Genomic DNA, 19,621 nt, shown 5'->3' on the forward strand with positions numbered 1-19,621 from the left:
TCGCGGGCAGGATAAAAGGTCTGTCCATCGTCCACCCTGCCTCTCTCCTTTTTCCCATCCTCCTTCTCTTCCAAGGGCGCGCAGGTCGCGGAGCCACAGTGGATGGCGCCAAGTCACCTGACCTTGTCTCCCTTATCTCTCCGTCTCCGGGGCTACAGCATGGATGTACATGCACCACTGTAGCCCAGCTCCCTGCTCGCCCAATTCATCCCACAAGGCAGCCCGTAATTGCGGTCAGCAACCGTGTCTTTTCACCTCCACCTGCTTCCCTCCACCTGCTTCCCTCCACTTGCTTCCCTCGGGCGTGGCTGAGCAGAGCAGCGAAAAGGAAAAAGCAACACAAAATCTAACCCTGATCGGAAACGTGGCAACTTAAACGTCTCTCCTAAAAAAAAACACCCTTCTTTCTTCCCGCCGACCAGCTCGACCTTTCCCTCCTCATCGTCCACCCCATCCGCCACCATGTCGCGCATCCAGATCCCCCTCGACGCCCTGACGTCGCGCCTCAACCTCGGCGACCGCTTCCAGGGCCTCCGCGCCGGCCCTCTGTCCGGCCGCTTCTCCAACCTGCGGCCCGTCTCCGAGTTCTGCGACTTCAAGCGCCTGTCCAAGCCCGCAACCTTTGGCGAGATGCAGTCGCGCGTCAACTTCAACCTCAGCTACTTCTCCAGCAACTATGCCGTCGTCTTCGCCATGCTCAGCATCTACGCCCTGCTGACCAACTGGCTGCTACTCTTCGACATTGTCCTCGTCGTCGCCGGCATGTTCCTCATTGGCCGCCTCCAGGGCCGCGATCTCGAGATTGGCACCTTTCGCGCCACCTCGTCCCAGCTCTATACCGGCCTCCTCATCGTCGCCGTCCCGCTCGGTCTGATTGCCTCGCCCTTCTCGACCCTGCTCTGGCTCATCGGCGCTTCCGGCGTGGCCATCCTCGGCCACGCCTCCTTCATGGACAAGCCCATCGATGAGGCTTTTTCCGGGGAGGCGGTCTAGGTGGTCGGCCGCGAGCTCCCAAATTTGCGCCCCAATGGGGAAGACCATCAAGGCGCGGGCGGAGGAGGACCGAGGGGGATGCTGCCCCCTCGAGCTTCTGGGGCGACGACCCCAGGATCGAGGAACTGGACACGGATGGGGGCGACGGCGCCGACACTCGCCTCATGTCTTCGAGGCGCAACGCAACGCGCTTTGTCAGCGATTCTCTTCATTTTACGGGTATAGACTTGGGTGACCGGATGGGCGGCACGGTGCGCCGCAGGCGTTATGGCGATTCGGATGATGACTACGACGACGACGAAGGCTCTAGCACTTGCAGCGAAGAAGAGGAATACGGGGGCGCCGAGGACGCGGCTTCGCAGGACATGGGTGAAAAGGAGGAGGCCTTGATCCAGTCGGCGCTGCAGCGCATCAGTCGGGCGCGGGCCAAGGGCAAGGCCGACGTCAAGCTCAACAAGGAGGAACTGGCGGCTCTGGAACGGAGGCGGAAGCGCATGCAAGAAGAAGAAGAGCGGAAGAAACGGAACTCGGGCAGCGAAAGCAGCCGCGGCAAGAAAAAGGCCAAGCAACAGCGGATTGCGGTGCCCCTTTCGCACCTGGAGCCCGTCTCCCGCAAGAGGGGGTCGGCGCCACGGCATGTCTCGACGGGCGATCTGCCAGACGACCAAGCCCCGCCCCAGGTGTACCCTCCGATGGGATATTTTCCGCCGCCTTCTTCGTCTCGCTCTCGGCAACGATCCGGGACGACGTCCTCAAGGGCGCCCAGTCGTGCGCACGAGGAGCGAGGCTCGTCGCCGTACCAACAGGACTACCTGCCGCCATGGCCTCCTGCGAGCAGGCACGTCTCTGACTCTGCGACACGAACTCGCTCGTCTCGAAGCTCTCACTACGACGACTCCTTCTCGGGAAGCCGCACTCACCTGGATCCGTTCCTGTACCAGACGGCGGGTCCGTGTGCCCCTCCGGCGGGCCCCAGACGGTACGTGTCTGGTCCGGCCGAAGTTGTCTACGACCCGCGTCGGGGAGGAGCGGCAGGCTTTGCTGTCCCCGGGGCTCGGCACGGGTCACGGCAAGGGTCGCGGCAGGGATCACGGCGACAGAGTCTGGACGACGAGCCGAGCGAGAACGAGAGCGAGACGAGCGGAGATAGCACGAGCGATGATGGCGGCAACGGGCCGCGGGCCAGCGAGCCGCGGGCCAGGGGGAGGGACATGGACATTGTGGTCGAGGTGTCGCCAGAGCGCGAGCCGGCCAAGAAAAAGCCGTCGCCGCCGGCCAAGAAGAAGTCGGCGTCGGGAGGCAAACGCAAGAAGAAGTGATGCGGCGGCCAGTCTGGCCTGTCGTTTGTTTTTCGTCGTCGTCGTCGTCGTCGTCGTTGAAAGGGAATTGGTATCGTTAATAGAGTCATCTGCATCTCGAAGTTGGGCCCAGTTGGAGCCCGGCCGGGCGGCCGTCTGTTGGCCCGTCCCGTCCCGTCTGTAACTGCAGGTCGGGGCCGCCGGCATAATACATGGCGCTACAGCCAGCCGAGGGACCGCCCCGCGTCCAAGTGCCGTGCTGCAGTGGGAATGCCGTTACGTAACCCGCTGCCTCGGCTTTGGAATCCCTGTCCGGGAGCTCGAGCTTCCATCCATCCATCCATCCATTAGACCCAAGCCATTGCCGTTGCAGCCCAACAACGCCTCGCCCTGACGCAATTTGCATCTCTCACTCTTCGCCTCGAACCCGGAATACACGTGTCGCACAACCACCCTTCCGGCTCACACGTACCTCGCATCGTTCGCGGGCAGCAACAGACAACGGGGGCGGGGGCGGCATCCAGCCATCGAGACCAAGAAGACGCCATCCTCGAGCGGACGAGAGGGGAAGCCGAGGAGAGAGCGCGCCGGCCGGGTGTCTTGACCAGCACACAACACACAAACAACACGTATATATACACGGGGGCCCTGGGCGAAGGGGCCGGAGGATTCGGCTGCCGCCATGTCGTCGGCCGCGTCGTCGGGCACCAAGACGGCGACCAAGAGGCTCGTCCGCGAGCTCGACATCTGGCGCAAGGAGCAAGAGGCCGAACAGGGCATTGAGCGCCTCGGACCCGTGGGCGAGGACAACCTCCTCGAGTGGCAGGCCGTCATCAACGGCCACGGCATCGGCGGCGGCTACGACTGTGCGTCTCCCCCTCTCCTCTCCTCTCCCCTCCCCTCCTCTCTCTCCCCGGCTGACTCGGGCGCATGCAAACAAAAAGCCGGCCGCTGGCTCCTAACCATCACCATCCCGCCCGCGTACCCCCTCCAGCCGCCGCGGATGCTCTTCGCAACGCCCGTCGTGCACCCCAACGTGGCGCTGCGCGGCGGCGACATCTGCCTCGACCTGCTCAAGGACGCCTGGACGCCCGCCTACAGCGTGCTCGAGTGCGTCCGCGCCGTGCGCATGCTGCTCGCCTGTCCCGAGACGGACAGCCCCCTCAACGTCGACGTCGCCGCCCTGCTGCGCCAGGGCGATCGCGTCGGCTCCGCCCGCCTCGTCGAGTGCTGGTGTGCCGACGAGGGGGGGAGGTATGATGGGCCATGAGGACGGGGGGGGCCGGCGAGGCGGACGGGAGCGAGGGGGGAGGGGGACGGCGGGGAAGTGAGACGAGGTCAGATGGGGACGTGGTTTGCTTTCGCTGTGCTTGGCTGCGCATGCTGGGCTACATTGGCTTTGCTTGTTGGACTCACGGCTGTTGGTATATCTGGTGGCGGCATCGCAGGGCGCATTCTCTTTCACCCGCAATCAAAAACACTCACACCCCAGTGACGCGTGTCCAGACGTGGCGGCCATGGTGATGCATCCAGTCAAGTTTGCGCATCCCGTCTATACCAGCCCATTCTGCCAAGACCTCTCCCTCGCGCAGAGTGCCGTGTATCTAAGAAACAGGACAAATTCAAACAAGAAAAAGACGAAGAAATCACAAGGTCCGACCCCAGCCGGCCAAGCCCACATTGCAAACAGGGAAGCAAGCATCACCGTTAGAGGGGCCGGGGGCGAGCAAGTCGCTGCCGCCATGCTTCCCTTATCCATACATCGGAGTCCTCCGACAGACTCCCAAACCCTTGCTTTTTTTTTGCACCTCCCCCCTCTTCCCCAGGTTTTGATGATGGAGATTGATGTCAAATATGCATACATGAGATGTGTGTGCGCTGCAAGCCGATCTGTTCCCTCCTGGCCCGCGGGAAGCAGACCAGACTCTTTCGAAAGGGCTTCTTTCTTCTCGTACCCCTCCCCTCCCCTGTCTTTATTACACTGCGCATCACTCATTGTAGTGGTAGACCTGTTGCGCCGCCACAATTAGCCGGGCCATCTCGATGTTGGAGTCGCCGGCCGTGCATCTCCACTCACCTTGTAGTTGGGAAGCCCGTACGGCTGCCACCCTAGTCTCTTGGCCATCTTGGCAAACCCCTCCGTCTCGATCAGGTGGTAAAAGGCAAAGGGCGGGAACATGGCGCCATCCCGGTGCACGTCCGCCTTGACTAGCAGGGCCGTGCCGCCAACGCCGTCGAGCGGGACCGTCAGGTCCTTGTCGCCGCCGGGGGTGCTCATGTGGGCCATCAGAGTGCGATACGTGGCCATTTCGGCGTACCCCTCGAGCAAGATATCGTCGGGCCCCATGGTGGTGGCCATCTTTGTTGCAATGTCGCTGTCCTGCCAGCTGTTGTAGTCGTATGGACGCTCGTCTTTTTTCTTGGTGTCCTGGTTGTAGAAGCGCTGGAAGCAGTTGGCGACAATGACGGGCTTGTCGTGCTTTGCCAGGTCTTGGATGAGCGTCGGCGGGAATTCGACAATGTCCGAGTCGAGCCACAGCACCCACGACGTGGCGGGGCCGAGGGTGGTGAAGAGGAGCGAGTTGCGGGCCTTTGCCATGACGGCCCGCCGTTCCTTTTGATTGGACATTTTGTGGCGCTCGCTCTCGTCCTGGGAGCTGAGGGCCGGGTCAAAGTCCTGGCGCAGGATGATGATGCTCTTGAAGCGGTTGGCTTCGGGGCCGCGCTTCTGCGTCTGCTCAATCTGCTGTTGCAGGGCCGCCGTGGCCGCGTTGCCCTCCTTGGTCTTGGGCAGGATGAAGCCGATGGTGATGAGGTCGTGGGGGTAGCTCAGCCGCAGCAGGTTGTCCCAGTACTCCTGGTAGAAGCGCGCCATGGGCGACAGGATGAGGATGTTCTCGCGGTTCTCGATCGGGCGCGGCGTGACGGTGACGTGGTTGAGGTTGTATCGCGTGACGGGCGGGGGGCCGGCATGGTCTCCGGATCGCGACCTGGCCTTTCGGTAGGGCAGCGTAGGGGGCGACAAGTGATGCTGCGCGGTGGCAGCGGCGGGCCGGCCGGGGGCGGCGGGTTTCGAGGGCGAGATGAGGAAGACGAAGATGAAGATGCAAAGGACGGCGCCCAAGGCGAGGGTGCAGGGGTTCGCCTTCTTAAGACGGACTGACCCCATGGGTCGGGCCATGGGGGGCGATGGAGACGGCTGCCGTCGTCACGCAGCGGCGGTCGGCGGTGGGAGCATGGACTGGCTCGGCGGCGACGGGGATCATCAACGACGGCCGCGCGACCTGGCCCGACGGGAGCGGAGGGAGCTGGCGGCGAGAGCGGATCGCGAGAGGGGAGGCGGCCCTGTCGAAGGCGAGGGAGGAGCGCCGGCGGCGCGGCCAGTTGCAGGCGAAGCAGCGGCACGGGGAGAGGGAGCCTACGCCTGGACCTGCTTGTCGTCAATGGCTCGGGCGGGCAGCGAGCGGGTTCGTCGTCGGCGAGGGAGGTGGCGAGCGCGCTGGGAGGCCAGCTAATGCTCGGTGCAAATACGACGATGGCCTGTAACGAATCGTGGGAGATGGGCCCTCTGGATTCTGGTTTCTGGCTTCTGATTCGCTCACAGGTTGCGTCACGTGGCACCGTCGCGACTGTGGCCGGCCCCCACTGGCGTCTTGTCTCTTGTCTCTTGTCTCTTGTCCGTGTCTACGACACACACAAGCGGGCAAGCCAGTCTCTGCAGCCTGCATTCAGCCGCAACAGCCGGCAAGGACCTAGGTGTTGCATCCGATACACCATCCAGTATCCATGGGATTGATTGCCGGCCGAGACATCATTGTCCCAAGAGACCGGTCAGTTCGGAAATCCGTTAGAATCGGTCGATCCAACCTGAGCGCCGGGAAGCGCAACCTCGAGTTCGTCAAGGCAGATACAAGTATCCCCGTGGCGCACGTCCCACAAGTACTACCAATCTGCCGGGTTTTGGGTATCTTGTTATGAGCCAGATGCCGGGAACAACATTGGAAAGCGCGTGGTCTATCTTGTCAGTTCAAGGGCGGGAACTCATAGCTGATCGGGTCGTATCCCTCATTCAGCAAATACAGCATCTCCCATCTCCGCACATTTAAGCCGCTCTTCTCCAGAGACAGCCTCTCTGCGCTGGTCTCATGGATGCCACAGATTTCAGCATGGAGAGAATCAAAGACTGTTTGTGGGATGAACAGATCACGACATATATTCGCAATAGAAGCGCAGCGCTCAGACAGCAGCCCGACGCCTGTTACACATGGAGACTTGGATTGGATCGACATAATGATCGCCGATAAACAAGTCGGCGGCGTCATTGACCTGGAATGCGGTGGCTACTTCCCTCCATCTTGCTGCACATAGCCGCCAGTCTGGCGGCAAGCAAATGTGAACCGTTCTGTCGTCACCATTCGGTAGCGGCGCAGCGCCGAGACCGCATAATTTGGTGCGCACATTCTCCGCGCCTACGCCGCGCCCCCCTCTGCGCCCACTGCGTATACATTGCAAAGTGAAGCTATTCGCACCCACGGGCACGAAGGCATATACAGACATAGAGGCTGCTTACGTCGATTCCATGTATTCGTGCTTGAGGCTCAACGATGCGTTATTTCGTCGAATTGAACCCTGCCCGCCCGCCTGCCTGTCCTTAAGAGAGTTCGTCTATATATAAATCTCGCTATGCCTCTTCCTCCTCTTAGACGGCCTATTCCACCTTATCCTATAGATCCTCCTACGAGGGCTCTTATAAGGGCGGCTTACATCGCAATCTTCTTTCTTGCGTACGACGCTACGCGTGAAATTGGCCATTTCGAGCACAATTGTCACTCGGTGACAGCATGGCTCAAGTTTAAATGCGATGTACCCCATAAGTGAAACTGCCAAGCGCTTTTCTTAGACGGATTGTCTAGACACCCAACCCTTTCCCCAAAACAGGATTATGATTGCCGTTATGCCGCTAATACACATCAAGCTTTATTCTTTATCTGGCCAGCTAATTGCCCATTTATAGCTGTCGGCTTCTTTATATCTGCGGCTAATTTCTCTTCGCGGAATCGTCCAGTTGTGGGTTGCAAGCCACTGGTGCATACCCTTGCTCAAAATGTATTCGAGGAAAATATGACGAAAATCAGCATCGCTAGATGACTGTACTATAGTCATCCATGTACCGGCAGCTGAAGACCACAAGCAATGCCGAAGAGATGTAATATATGAGATTCGGTCCTCCAGAAGAGTTTCACTCGGCGGTAAAAGGGGAGGGTCGAGGCAAATCAGACGTGGAAAGCCAGCAGCTAACTGAATGGGGACCTTCGCGGCAAAGCCCCAGTCAATGATGCTTGAAAGTATTAGCAATGGTGCCCACGTGATTTCAAGAGTAAATTACCCAGTAATATTCTGTGCCGAGTCCACCAGTATGTTCTGCGGTGATAGATCTCCATGGTCCATAGCAAACGGAGCATCCTCTAGCTCCGGATGAAGCACGCTGGTGAGGATGGCTTGCTGATCATGGCAGTCTTGTTCGGTTAGACCTGGAAGGTGGCCATCGCACACTCGACGGCGCCTGTTGGAGATTATCCTCTCGAAATGTCCTATAGCACTAGTCCCTACTACAATCAGCTAGTTTCTAAATAGACAAGAGAGAAACGTAGTTATTTCCCTGGTGCACTCAATAAGTGATGCTTGTATCAGCGATACCTGAGCTAGTATCTTATCTCGCACCGGTCGCGAAGGGCACCTCGCAGACCAAGAGAGCGGTGCGCCTGCGATCCATGATAACGCGATAAAAGGGTATCCAATCACGTTTTCAAAAGTTAGGGTAGATCCCCGGAGCTTTGGTGCCCAAAGGAAGCCGTTAGTCCCGAGCTCTCGCAGTACTTCGATTTCGTCCTGCAATGTGCGTATGATGGCTTCCTGGGGAGCGTCCCGCATAAAAAGCGGTATCCGAATGGCCCAAGTTCCCCCATCCGGAAAGTCTGCCTTAAAAACGCGGCACTGGCCACCATCAAAATGTTTGTCCAAAACTGGTGCTTGACCGTCCAGTCGAAGCAATGATATGGCAAGAGGCAGTTTCTCTGGGTGAAGAAGCCGATCGTTCATCTGTCTTTAGCTTTTGGGACGATTGTCCCAGTAGCGCACTTTGTCGAGGGATTCAGCGCGGTGACTACAGCCACGACAGGTTGCTCGCGGAGGAATAACTAGGTATTAGATCGGGTGTTGCGTTAGGGTGGGGAAACGGGGCTTAATATATCTTGGACAACCCGGCTAATTTGTTAGAGGTATTTACATTTGTTTCCCCTCGACAAGCAAGAGTCGAGTCAAATCCTCCTCCACAGCCACCGCCATGCGCAGCAATGCCCCTCGTTACACACCAGATGAGCAAGACGACCCAATTGTCTTTGGAGGCCCTGTGTTGACGAATCAGACGTTAAGATGCTTCCAGCTCCCGTACTTTCTTGTCTATTTTTTTGTTTACTTTTTGATATCCAGACTTCTCTCTTCATATTTGTGCCTGATTCGAAACTTACCTATGTACCTAGGTACCGTACTTAGGTGGCTAAGCAGTTCTTGCTCGCCTTACGTAAGGACATGCTGCTGGCTTGTTCCTCGTACCTTGTACCTCGCATGTGCCAAATCCCTGCCAGCTGCCAGCAAGCGTATTATCGGCCAAATGCACAGCTTCCAGCAATTCTCCACACCAAGTGGCTATCCGTCTCAGCCTCATCAACGCAAAACCGCAAGCAAGGGCCCAAAACATCAGGCAGCTCGCGTCCTCGTCCTCTCTCTCTCTCGCCACACGCGGGCAATCCCCTCCCTTCGGCCGTCGCCCTGCGCTGACCCATCACTCCGTCAGGCTTGTCACTTTCCCTGCCTGCCATGGCCAACAAGATGGACCGCGGGCTCGACGAAATCATCGCCGACAGCGTAAGTTCTCCAAGCTCTGCCGCGTCGCATCCAAGGCTGACGTTTCGCGTCCCCTCGCAGCGTGGAGATGGACCCCGCAATCGACGCGGTGGCGGTGACTCTCGTCGTCGCGAGCGTCAGGATTACCCCCGCGAGGGCGTGAGAAAGGTGAGCTTCCTTGTTTCGTCAACGGTCCTGGTTGACATTGATCTCGGGCCCAAGCTTCATAGCTAACCAGTCCTACTCTGCTGCAACAGACTTTCCAGCGAGGTGAACCACGAAACCTTGACAGGTTAGTTCCCACATGCAGCTTCGAAGCGCCCCGTCGACCTCTGCTAATTTTGCCCAGCGAGTGGCTTCACGATCGCTATGAAGCACACCGTCAGTCTCTCCGTTCTTATTTCGTGCCAGCGAGCGCCCCTTACTCATGCTTTCCAGAGTCCCGCAGAGAGCCCGCACCTCGACGTCGCCGCGAGTCTCCCGTCCACAGGTGCGCAGCCATGCCCGGTCCAAGCGTCCACGAGGAATTCCCCTACTGATTCACTGCACCTCCAGCGAACCTAGAGGATCGAAGCTTCGAGTCGAAAACATTCACTACGATCTGACCGAAGACGACTTGGATGTACGCATGCTTGTCCCCCCTTAGGTCCGTCCTGCGGGTGGCTGGCTCACCTTGCACGCAGGAATTGTTCGCAAGGATCGGTCCTGTCTCGCGTTTGCAGCTGCTGTACGACCGCGCTGGACGCTCCAACGGCACCGCCTACGTGACCTACGAGCATCGAGACGATGCGCAGGAAGCTGTGCGCCAGTACGATGGGGCAAATGCCAACGGTATGGCCTCCTCGGACTGCTCTCGCGTCGTGGCATACCGCTCACCTGTTGTTTAGGACAGCCCATTCGCTTGACTTTGCTGCCCGGTGGTCCGTCGCGAAACCCATTTGACACGGCCGTCATGCCCAGCCGCCCCCTGGCAGACCGAATCTCCGCCCCGAGCGGGAGATCGCGCTCCCTGTCGCCTCGTCGCCGCGTCGACGAGGGCGAGGCGGCCCGCAAAGGTATCGATAGGTATATTCCAGGCGGCGGTAGCCGCTCCAGGAGCCCGATGCCCCAGCGTCGCGGCGGCCGTCGCCCCGGAGTCCGACGCGAGGCCAATGCTAAAGATGAACAAAGCAACCGCGGGGCCCGAGGCAACCCCCGGTCCAAGAAGACGCAAGAGGAGCTTGATGCAGAGATGGAGGACTACTTTGGAGGCGGCGCCGCTCCCGCCCCCGTGGCCGAGCGCGAGCCCACCAACGGCAATGCCCCGGCTGCTGGGATCGATGACATCGACATGATCGAGTAAAGGCTCGTTTCTGCACTTTCCATGTACATCGCCAAGATTGTGGAAAGAACCGACGGGCTGTGAGGGTTTGGGAAGTTGATGGAGGAAATACACAGATTCTGAACGCCGGGATGAGTATCAGATTGTCGCCATATCGCGAAACGCGCTGGGAGGGGTTTCACCCGGCTCTGGGCATTCACGAGTCGAACACCACGGTGAGCAATACCACTTTCGGCCGCACCGGCCGCGTGCCCAGAATGAGACTGATAAATGTCAGGTCTCGCGTCACTGGCTTCCTTGAGCGCTACCTTTCAAGTCGGTGTGAGCATGTCCGTCAAGGCTCACGACACATTGTCTTGGATGTGGCTTTGCAGAGCAAGGGATGAGCTTTGGTTCCAGTCAGTCACTCAGCCAGGAGAAATGATTGTCACGTATATCGTGCGTCGGGCGAGATCCAGACCGCTTCGCTATTCATTAACAACTTGATTGCCTAGCCAGCGGCGGTGCCTCTGCGTTGGTATGGCAGCTGGTTGTGGCGGCATGTTTCTTCAGATTTCACAGTGTCTCTGACTCGTCTTGCATAGATAGATATCCTTCATCTGTCAAGGCGTGGTACGTGCCAGGTAATCGGAACTTTTGCGCGACTCGTGAATCCGTGACTGTCCACCAAGCGCCTTCGGGAGAGGGCGTTTTGGCCTTGGCAATCAGGGCCTACCTATACACTTCCGTACAAGATTATACAACAGCCCCTCTGACGACTTGCGTCGATATAGAGCTGAGTCACCCGTCTGCCGCGTCAGTAGCGCGCATGTGTATGGAGAGTCGCTACGGGATGAGTGCAGCCGTGACGGCCTCGGCCAGCGCTGCAGCCCCAAGAGCTCCCAGCCCGCCAGCCTTCATATCGAATGTGTCGACGTAGATTCGAGAGCCCGGGACGCTCAGCTTGGACTCGTCCATGGCGTCAGCTCCTTTGTCTGCAGACCCGGCAACGAATACGCCCTTGCTCGATAAGGCGCCGAAGTGGTCCTTGACCAGACAGCCCGACTCTGACACCTCGGCCATGTCGGCGACTTCGTCCACGCCATCGGGGACGCCGAACATGGTGCCCGATAAAGAAAATGCCGTGTCCCGGGGTGACGCTCGTGCCGTGGTGAAGAATTGAATTTGCGATCCAGGGGCCGCAAAACCAGAGCCCTCCATCGTCTGCACAAAGCGGGCCATGGCCTCTTCCTCGGAATGAACCATGTGAGTCCGCTCCGGATCGAGGGAGAGCAAGCCCTTTTTGGAGCCCCAGCCGCCGCCGCCGCTCACTGCCCACAGTCAGTGCTTGCCTTTCGAAGCCACGGGCATATCAACCTACGGATCTGATAGAAGCGCCCCCCAGACTGATGCAACTGCTCAAGGCACTCGGCGGTCTCCTCGATTGCGTCCCGAGTCAGCGGCTTTCCCTGCAGAATCGGGGTCGGATCAGGCGCATGCTCCAGCGCTTCGTGGCCGCTGGGCGTAACCATGGCCCAAACCCCCACTGGGCCAGGCGGGGTCCCTGATGCTGGCCTGTGCCTGAACATGGTTTCCACCGCGGCCTCTAGTTCCGTCGATGCCGGTTCTGACTTCCCGTTGAGGCGGACGCCTCGGATGATGTTTCCAAAACTCTCCGTCACGAAGCGAGGGCGGGTAACGGGCGATAGAGGGGCCCAAAGTCCAAGATCTGCTACGGACTGCGCCGGCGTTTCAAGCGACATGCGAATGCGCTGGAAGTGCTTCTCCAAACTTTGGGCCAGCTGAGGAGACGTGCGCGTCATGTCGAACCGTGAAGTGATGAGCGTGGAAGGCCGGCCGTTTTGAAAGGTTGTTCGCGCCAGGGGAAGTGTGATCCAGGGGCTGCCAAGATCAAAGGTGAGAGACGATACAGACTCAGAATCTTCCTTGGACTTGGGAGGCTGCGGGAGCCAGAGTTCGGGCAAGGTATCGTCCAGATGGCCCCGCAGGACGGAGATGCCTTGCAACGTTTCTGATCCCCCAAAGGCCGGTGCCAAATGGTCAACGACGGCGCACAAGACATGGAACTGGCCAACGTGGGCATCCCCCGCCAGTAGTCGAGCAATCTTCCCCACGAAGGCGCTGTCGCCGACTTGCCTGGCATAGTGTGGTGTTGCGAGAACTACAGCTGCGTTGTGGGCCAGGGGGTTGGCTAGCACTTCGTCGCTGTCGCCCAACACGGCGAACAGCTGCGCATCATCGCTCTTGGAAGTGTGAGCTTGCAGAATCGACGGAGAAGTGGAGACGGCATACTTGCTTCTGAGCTGGCGAAAAGTAGGAGAAGCGGGTTTGCTCACTGCCGTCGCGGCTGGAAGAAAGCCATCGCGACTGGGGCGTTGGCTTCGGCCCCGGTCGTCGACAGAGGGATAGGACGCCGAGGGGCCGCCAAGCCATCCGAGGTGACATTTTCAGGAAGCATTCATTGGCTACCGTGTCTCTGGCGAGAGCATCAAACGAGTCTTTTTCGAAGTGTTTGGTCGTACAGGAGGTTGTCGACACAAAGTGTGGCTAGTAGGCTGTGGCTGAAGCTTCTAGGTTCGACTGAAGTCGAGCCCCTGCACCGCCACATCGTCCGGACCCCTCCTCCCCCTCACTATCCCACCTTTTTCTGTATCGCGGGCGGCATCGCAGCCGTGACTCAAAAATTCGAGGCCCTAGAGATTGACCCAAGGTTGAGTCATCTGTGCCAACCAGCATAAGCCTCAATTCGCCGTGCAGGACAGCGACGGAAGCCCTTATCCCTGGGCTTCAGCTACAGGCGTACAGCACGACGTTGAGACTCGCCGTTCGAGCGCTTCGGGTGCGCTCTGTTTCCCCAAGACGACTCTGGAAAAGCACCACACTTGCCACCATGGCGACCAACAGCGGGCGAGGCAATCCAAGTACCGATTCCTTCTCCTCTCTGTCCTTCGGGTCCCTGACGGCGTTGCTGACCTTGTTACCCGCGCAGTTGGGGCGAGTGAGGGTCTCGCAGAAAACACCGGCACGCCTCCCTCGATTCCGGCCGCTGCCAAGCAGGAGCTCGCCAATGCCACTCAAACTGGCACCGCTGGAGCCCACGCCTCCGGTACCGATGCCGGCACGGCGCCGGCGGCCGGCGGTCCTCCCAAGGTGAAGACGGAGAAGGAGTGTGAGTAGCTATACCCGTTCGGCTGGGGGCACAAATTGCTGATCCGAGACGCGCGACAGTGGAAAAGGAGCGCAAAAAGGCCGAGAAGGCTGCCAAGCTCGAGGCAAAGAAGTCGAGGGCTGCTCAGATAGCTGCCAATCCCGCAAAAGAGAAAAAGGCAAAGGAGAAGAAGGAGGAAGAGGTCATTCCAGACTACGTCGAGGACACGCCCGCCGGGGAGAAGAAACGCATTCGCCCCTTTGACGACCCCAACTTCAAAGCATACGATCCCATCGCCGTTGAGTCGGCTTGGTACGAGTGGTGGGAAAAGGAGGGCTTTTTCAAGCCCGAGTTTACTGCCGACGGCAAGGTCAAGGACGAGGGAAGCTTTGTCATTGTCCACCCGCCGCCCAATGTCACCGGTTCTCTCCACATGGGCCACGCTCTGGGCGACTCGCTGCAGGACGTCATGATCAGATGGAGCAGGATGAACGGAAAGACGACCCTCTGGGTCCCCGGCTGCGACCACGCCGGGATTTCGACGCAGAGCGTCGTCGAGAACATGCTCTGGAGGCGGCAGCAGAAGACGCGACACGACCTCGGCCGGACCAAGTTTGTCGAAACTGTCTGGGAGTGGAAGGAGGACTACCACAAGCGAATCAACAAGGTGTTGAAGCGCATGGGTGGTTCGTTTGACTGGAGCCGAGAGGGTGAGTGTCCTCTTTTTCTTGATGCTGTGTGCGGCAGTCTTGATTGCTAACGGTCAAAGCTTTCACCATGGATGCCAACCTGTCGGCGGCCGTGGCCGAAACCTTTGTCCAGCTTCACGAGGAGGGCATCATCTACCGAGCAAACAGGCTTGTTAACTGGTGCACCAAGTTGAATACCGCCCTCTCCAACCTCGAGGTCGTCAACAAGGAGCTACCGGGGCGCACGCTCCTCGATGTTCCTGGCTACGACAAAAAGGTCGAGTTTGGTGTCATTGTTCACTTCAAATACCCTGTCGAGGGCTCCGATGAGACTCTGGAGGTGGCCACGACCCGTGTTGAGACCATGCTCGGTGACACGGGCATCGCTGTCCACCCCAACGACTCACGATACAAGCACCTGGTGGGCAAATTCGCAACTCACCCATTCATCGAGGACCGCAAGCTGCCCATTGTTGCCGACGAGTACGTCGACATGGAGTTTGGCACGGGTGCCGTGAAGCTCACCCCAGCACACGACCCCAACGACTTCAACTTGGGCCAGAAGCACAAGCTCGAGTTTATCAACATCCTGACCGACGATGGCCTCATGAACGACAACGCCGGCCCTTACAGGGGTCAGAAACGCTTCGACGTCCGGTACGCCATCCAGGACGCACTCAAGGAAAGGGGGTTGTATGTGGACAAAAAGGACAACCCCATGACTGTCCCGCTTTGCGACAAGTCTAAGGACATCATTGAGCCCATCATGAAGCCTCAGTGGTGGGTTCGGATGAAGGAGTTGGCTGAGCCAGCTATGCAGGTGGTACGAGACGGCCAGGTCAAGATTAGACCCGACGCTGCCGAGAGGAGCTACTTCCGCTGGCTGGAGGATATCAACGACTGGTGCATCAGCAGACAGCTATGGTGGGGACACCGCTGCCCGGTCTACTTTGCCAAGATCGAAGGGGGTTCCGGCGATATCCCAGAGGACAAGCTTTGGTTCTCAGGGCGAACTAGGGAAGAGGCCGAAAAGAAGGCCGCAGCCGCTCTTCCCGGGAAGAAGTTTGTCCTGGAGCAGGACGAGGACGTTATGGATAGTGAGTCTCGATGACCATGGCGTATTGCGCGGTTTGCCTACGATTCAATGCTGACTCCATCAACAGCTTGGTTCTCTTCAGCCTTGTGGCCCTTTAGCACGCTTGGGTGGCCCAACAAGACGCACGATCTCGAGACGCTGTACCCCACGTCGATCCTCGAGACAGGGTGGGACATTCTCTTCTTCTGGATTGCCCGCATGATTACTGTTGGCCTCAAGATGACTGGAAAGATCCCTTTCAAAGAAGTCTACTGTCATAGTCTCGTCCGAGACTCCGAGGGCCGCAAGATGAGCAAGAGCTTGGGCAACGTCATCGACCCCTTGGACGTCATATTTGGTACCAAGCTTGAGGACCTGCACGAGAAGTTGTACCAGGGAAATCTACACCCCAACGAGGTCCAGAAGGCAATGAAGTTCCAGAAGACTGCGTTCCCCGACGGAATTCCTCAGTGCGGTGCGGACGCGATGCGCTTCACCATGGTCAACGCCACTACTGGCAGCGGAGGAGATATCAACCTGGAGATCAAGGTGTAAGTTGCCTTCGCTGCTATGATTCGACAGGCGCTGACCGCAACAGGGTTCATGGCTACCGCAAGTTCTGCAACAAAATCGTAAGTCTTCCATGACACCGGATCATCTCGCTCCTTGGTCCTAACCGCTGTTGCAGTTCCAAGCCACCAAATACGTCTTGGGCAGTCTTCCGCAGGGCTTCACCCCATCCAAGGACGGGGCTGTGCGAGGAAAGTCATTGGCAGAGCGGTGGATCCTCCACAAGATGAACAGCGCAGCGAGAGACATCAACGCGGCCCTGGCCGAGCGCGAATTCTCAAAGTCGACCATCATCGTGTATCGCTATTGGTACGCCGAGCTGTGTGACGTCTACATTGAGAATTCAAAGTCCATCATCCGCGACGGGACCGAAGAGGAGCGCAACTCGGCCATCCAGACGCTGTACACGGCCCTGGAGGCAGCCCTGACGATGATCCACCCGTTCATGCCCTTCATCACCGAGGAGATGTGGCAGCGGATGCCTCGAAGGCCGGGCGATAAGACCAAGTCCATCATGATCGCCCGGTACCCCCAGTACAACGCCGCTCTCGATGACCCGGAGTCGGAGGCCACCTACGAGCTCGTTCTAGGCTGCGTAAGGGCTGCTCGGTCCCTTATGTCCGAGTACTCTCTCAAGAGTGACGCTGATGGTAAGTGCGCCGGGGGTGTGGACGACGATGCTGATGCAAATGTGGCTGACTGAAATTGGGTTTCAGTCATCATCCAAACGTACAATGAGACGGCGCTCAGGAACTGCAACGATGAAGTGGCGTCAATCAAGTCGCTGAGCGGCAAGGCCGTCAAGGACATCAAGGTCCTTGGGCCCGACGCGCCCCGTCCCGCGGGCTGCGTTGCCTACCCGGTGTCGACGAGCGCGGCCGTCTTCGTGTACGTCAAGGGCCGCGTCGACATGGACGCCGAGATTGTCAAGGCGCAGAAGCGGCTCGACAAGGCTCGGGCCACGGTGCAGAGGCAGGAGAAGATCTTGGCGGATGCCGGGTACAAGGAGAAGGTGTCAGCGGCAGTGCAGGAGGCGGATCAGCAGCGGCTGGCGGAGGCCAAGCAGGAGGAGCACAGCTTCCTCGAGACGATTAAGCAGTTTGAGCAGCTGAAGCTCGAGTAGGGGTGAGTGTGGATATGGAACATGATGAATGAATGTAGAGTGGTGGGGAAAAGAATATTGGTTGCTAGTTGCTACACATACATGCGCCGCGGCATTGTTTCTTCCACATGATGATGTCCTCGGATCCTTTCTTACCCTTTCGTGTCTGGCGAGGTCGTGATCACGTCTCGGCTGCTCGTCTGGCACAGCCTGGGCGACCGACCAGTGCCCCGTGTTTGAAGAAGCAACCATGTCGCATCTCGGCGCGTCCATGCCTACAACCGTGGCCGTCTACTGCTTCCATCCACCCTTGCCACCTCCGCCATCCCTTCCACCACCACCCGACGCCTCGTCCTTTTTGGCCCCCCCGCCGCCGCGGACGGGCTTGGACTGGGCGGCCTCGTGGCGGCGCAGGTCCTCGGGAACCTTTGAGATGGAGCTCTTTGTGAGCATCTGGCGCAGGTCGTAGAGCACGTCCGAGTCCTCGTTGCCGAGAAAGGTGATGGCGACGCCGCTCTTGCCGGCGCGGCCGGTGCGGCCGACGCGGTGGGTGTAGCTCTCGATGCTCATGGCCATGTTGAAGTTGACGACGAGGGAGACGTCGGGCACGTCGATGCCGCGGCCGGCCAGGTCGGTGGCGACGAGGACCTGGGTGTGGCCGGCGCGGACGGCGCCGAGGGCGGCTTCGCGCTGCTCCTGCGTCTTGGAGCCGTGCAGGGTGACGGCCGAGTAGCCCATGGTCTTGATGTCGCGGGCGACGGCGTCGCAGTTGCGCTTGATGTTGACGAAGACGATGATGGGCGGGGCAAACTGCTTGGACGCCAGGATCTCCTGCAGGCGGCGCTTGCGGCGGTCCTCGCCGGCGATGAACTCGACGCGCTGCTCGACCGTGTCGACGGCCTCGCCGGCGTTGCCGATGGTGGCAATGGCCGGGCGGCGCAGGTACTTCTTTGCGATGCGCTCGACGAGGGGCGGCATCGTGGCCGTGTACATCATGGTCTGGCGGTACACGTGGCTCTTCATCAGCTGCGCGTTCTCGGCGTCGTCGCTGTCGGGCTTCTCGTTGGTCACGGGCAGCGCGTCGAGGATCTTGTTGACCGACTCCTCGAAGCCCAGGTCGATCATGCGGTCCGCCTCGTCCATGATGACGTAGCAGCACTGCGCCAGCACCAGCAGCCGCCGCTCGATGCAGTCGACCAGCCGGCCCGGCGTCGCCACGATGATCTCGGCGCCGTTGCGCAGCGAAAAGGCCTGCTCCTCGAGCGAGTGCCCGCCGACGATGCTGACGCAGCGGAAGCCGAGCGGCACGGCAAACTTCATTGCCTCGCTCTCAATCTGCTGCACCAGCTCGCGCGTCGGCGCCAGGATCAGCCCGTACGGCCCGTCGTTCTTGTTGCTCTCCGTCAGCGGCGGCAGCTGCGAGATGTAGACGAGCAGCGGCAGCAGAAAGGCCGCCGTCTTGCCCGAGCCCGTCACCGCCACGCCAATCAGGTCGCGCGCCTGCAGCGCGATGGGGATGGCGGCGCGCTGGATCGGCGTCGGCTCCCTGTACCCAACGCGGTCCACAATGTCGAGCAGCCGGCCCGGCAGGCCCGACTCGCCCCAGTCGCGCATCGGGTTGGGGATGCTGCCGCCCTTTGTCGCGATGCCAAAGTCCTCCTTGAATATGCGCCAGTCGCGCTCGCGCATCTCCTCGAGCTTCTTGTCCGACCAGTGCCGGCCCAGGCCCGTCCTCTCGGCCCTCTCGCGCGCCTTGTCCCGCGCCCGGTAAAAGTCCTCCATGATGCCCTGGGCCCGTTCGCGCCCGTGCTCCCGGTCGCGCTCCTCGATGATGCGCGCCCGCTTGCGCGCCCGCCGCTCCGCCTCGTCGTCGTACTCGCCGCCCACGCCCGCGAGCGAGGAGCCGCGGTTGACGCTCTGCTCTGCGTACAGGGGGTCGTGGTCTCTCGACGTGTCGTCCTCGGCGTCCCAGTCAAAGTTGAACTTCTTCTCCGTCGTCCGCATCCGCTTCTTCTTGGCCGAGAAACTCGACTGCTGGTTCACCTCGGGGCCCAGGTACCGCGACCGCAACAGGGCCGCCTCGATGTCCTCGGCAGACCGCTTATCGCCGACTCCCTTTTCGGCCTTCTTGCCGTCTCGTCCGTCGCGGCCGCGGCCGTGCTGCTGGTTCATGGCCCGCGGTCCCGTGGGAACCGGCGCCGAGCCTCGGGGAAGGCCGCCTGTGGGTGGTGCCGGGGTCCCGTTTGACCGTTCTTGCCATTTCTTCTCGTCATCTTTGCGGCGGCGCGCCTCCTCGGCGGCCTTGCGCTTCTTCTCGCTCTCTTCCTTCTTGGACTGCTCGGCGGCGAGGCGCTCTCGCTCGGCCTTGGGGATGAAGCGAGGCTTGGCCGCGGCGGCCTCTGCTGCTTTTCTTTCCTTGAGGAGCTGCTCAATATCCAGCGGCATCTTGTGATGAAGTCTTTGTTGCGCGCCGGTTCACCAGGACGTGAGGAAAGCGAGGTCGGGGTTGCGAGAGTGGAAGC

At 59.8% G+C, this 19,621-nt stretch overlaps 7 protein-coding genes across 7 annotated transcripts; 4 read left to right on the forward strand and 3 right to left on the reverse strand.

The window, feature by feature from the left end:
- Window positions 1–462: 462 nt before the first annotated feature.
- HRG_05652 (PRA1 family protein) lies at window positions 463–2,312 on the forward strand (the record flags this gene model as incomplete). Its single annotated transcript, XM_044864123.1, has 2 exons — window positions 463–987; window positions 1,068–2,312. 2 exons carry the CDS (start codon window positions 463–465, stop codon window positions 2,310–2,312), a joined length of 1,770 nt encoding a protein of 589 aa, XP_044720655.1.
- Window positions 2,313–2,973: 661 nt separating this feature from the next.
- HRG_05653 (ubiquitin-conjugating enzyme domain-containing protein) lies at window positions 2,974–3,561 on the forward strand (the record flags this gene model as incomplete). Its single annotated transcript, XM_044864124.1, has 2 exons — window positions 2,974–3,157; window positions 3,236–3,561. 2 exons carry the CDS (start codon window positions 2,974–2,976, stop codon window positions 3,559–3,561), a joined length of 510 nt encoding a protein of 169 aa, XP_044720656.1.
- A 718-nt stretch (window positions 3,562–4,279) lies between these two features.
- On the reverse strand, window positions 4,280–5,472 carry HRG_05654 (anp1 domain-containing protein; the record flags this gene model as incomplete). The annotated part of the gene is made up of 2 exons (XM_044864125.1): window positions 4,280–4,300; window positions 4,369–5,472. The coding sequence occupies 2 exons, from the start codon at window positions 5,470–5,472 to the stop codon at window positions 4,280–4,282; spliced, it is 1,125 nt and encodes a 374-aa protein (XP_044720657.1).
- A 3,695-nt stretch (window positions 5,473–9,167) lies between these two features.
- Window positions 9,168–10,536, forward strand: HRG_05655 (RNA recognition motif domain-containing protein; the record flags this gene model as incomplete). The annotated part of the gene is made up of 8 exons (XM_044864126.1): window positions 9,168–9,215; window positions 9,276–9,362; window positions 9,452–9,486; window positions 9,544–9,575; window positions 9,633–9,684; window positions 9,750–9,816; window positions 9,878–10,025; window positions 10,082–10,536. 8 exons carry the CDS (start codon window positions 9,168–9,170, stop codon window positions 10,534–10,536), a joined length of 924 nt encoding a protein of 307 aa, XP_044720658.1.
- An 804-nt stretch (window positions 10,537–11,340) lies between these two features.
- On the reverse strand, window positions 11,341–12,948 carry HRG_05656 (6-phosphogluconate dehydrogenase; the record flags this gene model as incomplete). Its single annotated transcript, XM_044864127.1, has 3 exons — window positions 11,341–11,825; window positions 11,876–12,758; window positions 12,808–12,948. 3 exons carry the CDS (start codon window positions 12,946–12,948, stop codon window positions 11,341–11,343), a joined length of 1,509 nt encoding a protein of 502 aa, XP_044720659.1.
- Window positions 12,949–13,405: 457 nt separating this feature from the next.
- Window positions 13,406–17,120, forward strand: HRG_05657 (tRNA synthetases class I (I, l, M and v) domain-containing protein; the record flags this gene model as incomplete). The annotated part of the gene is made up of 9 exons (XM_044864128.1): window positions 13,406–13,436; window positions 13,505–13,684; window positions 13,744–14,373; window positions 14,433–15,449; window positions 15,516–15,844; window positions 15,899–15,978; window positions 16,026–16,059; window positions 16,116–16,647; window positions 16,714–17,120. 9 exons carry the CDS (start codon window positions 13,406–13,408, stop codon window positions 17,118–17,120), a joined length of 3,240 nt encoding a protein of 1,079 aa, XP_044720660.1.
- A 270-nt stretch (window positions 17,121–17,390) lies between these two features.
- HRG_05658 (DEAD/DEAH box helicase domain-containing protein) lies at window positions 17,391–19,544 on the reverse strand (the record flags this gene model as incomplete). Its single annotated transcript, XM_044864129.1, has 1 exon — window positions 17,391–19,544. The coding sequence occupies one exon, from the start codon at window positions 19,542–19,544 to the stop codon at window positions 17,391–17,393; it is 2,154 nt and encodes a 717-aa protein (XP_044720661.1).
- Window positions 19,545–19,621: the final 77 nt, after the last annotated feature.

Source organism: Hirsutella rhossiliensis (assembly GCF_020360975.1).
Source record: "Hirsutella rhossiliensis strain HR02 chromosome Unknown scaffold00005, whole genome shotgun sequence".
In the NCBI taxonomy this organism is placed as follows: Eukaryota; Fungi; Ascomycota; class Sordariomycetes; order Hypocreales; family Ophiocordycipitaceae; genus Hirsutella; species Hirsutella rhossiliensis.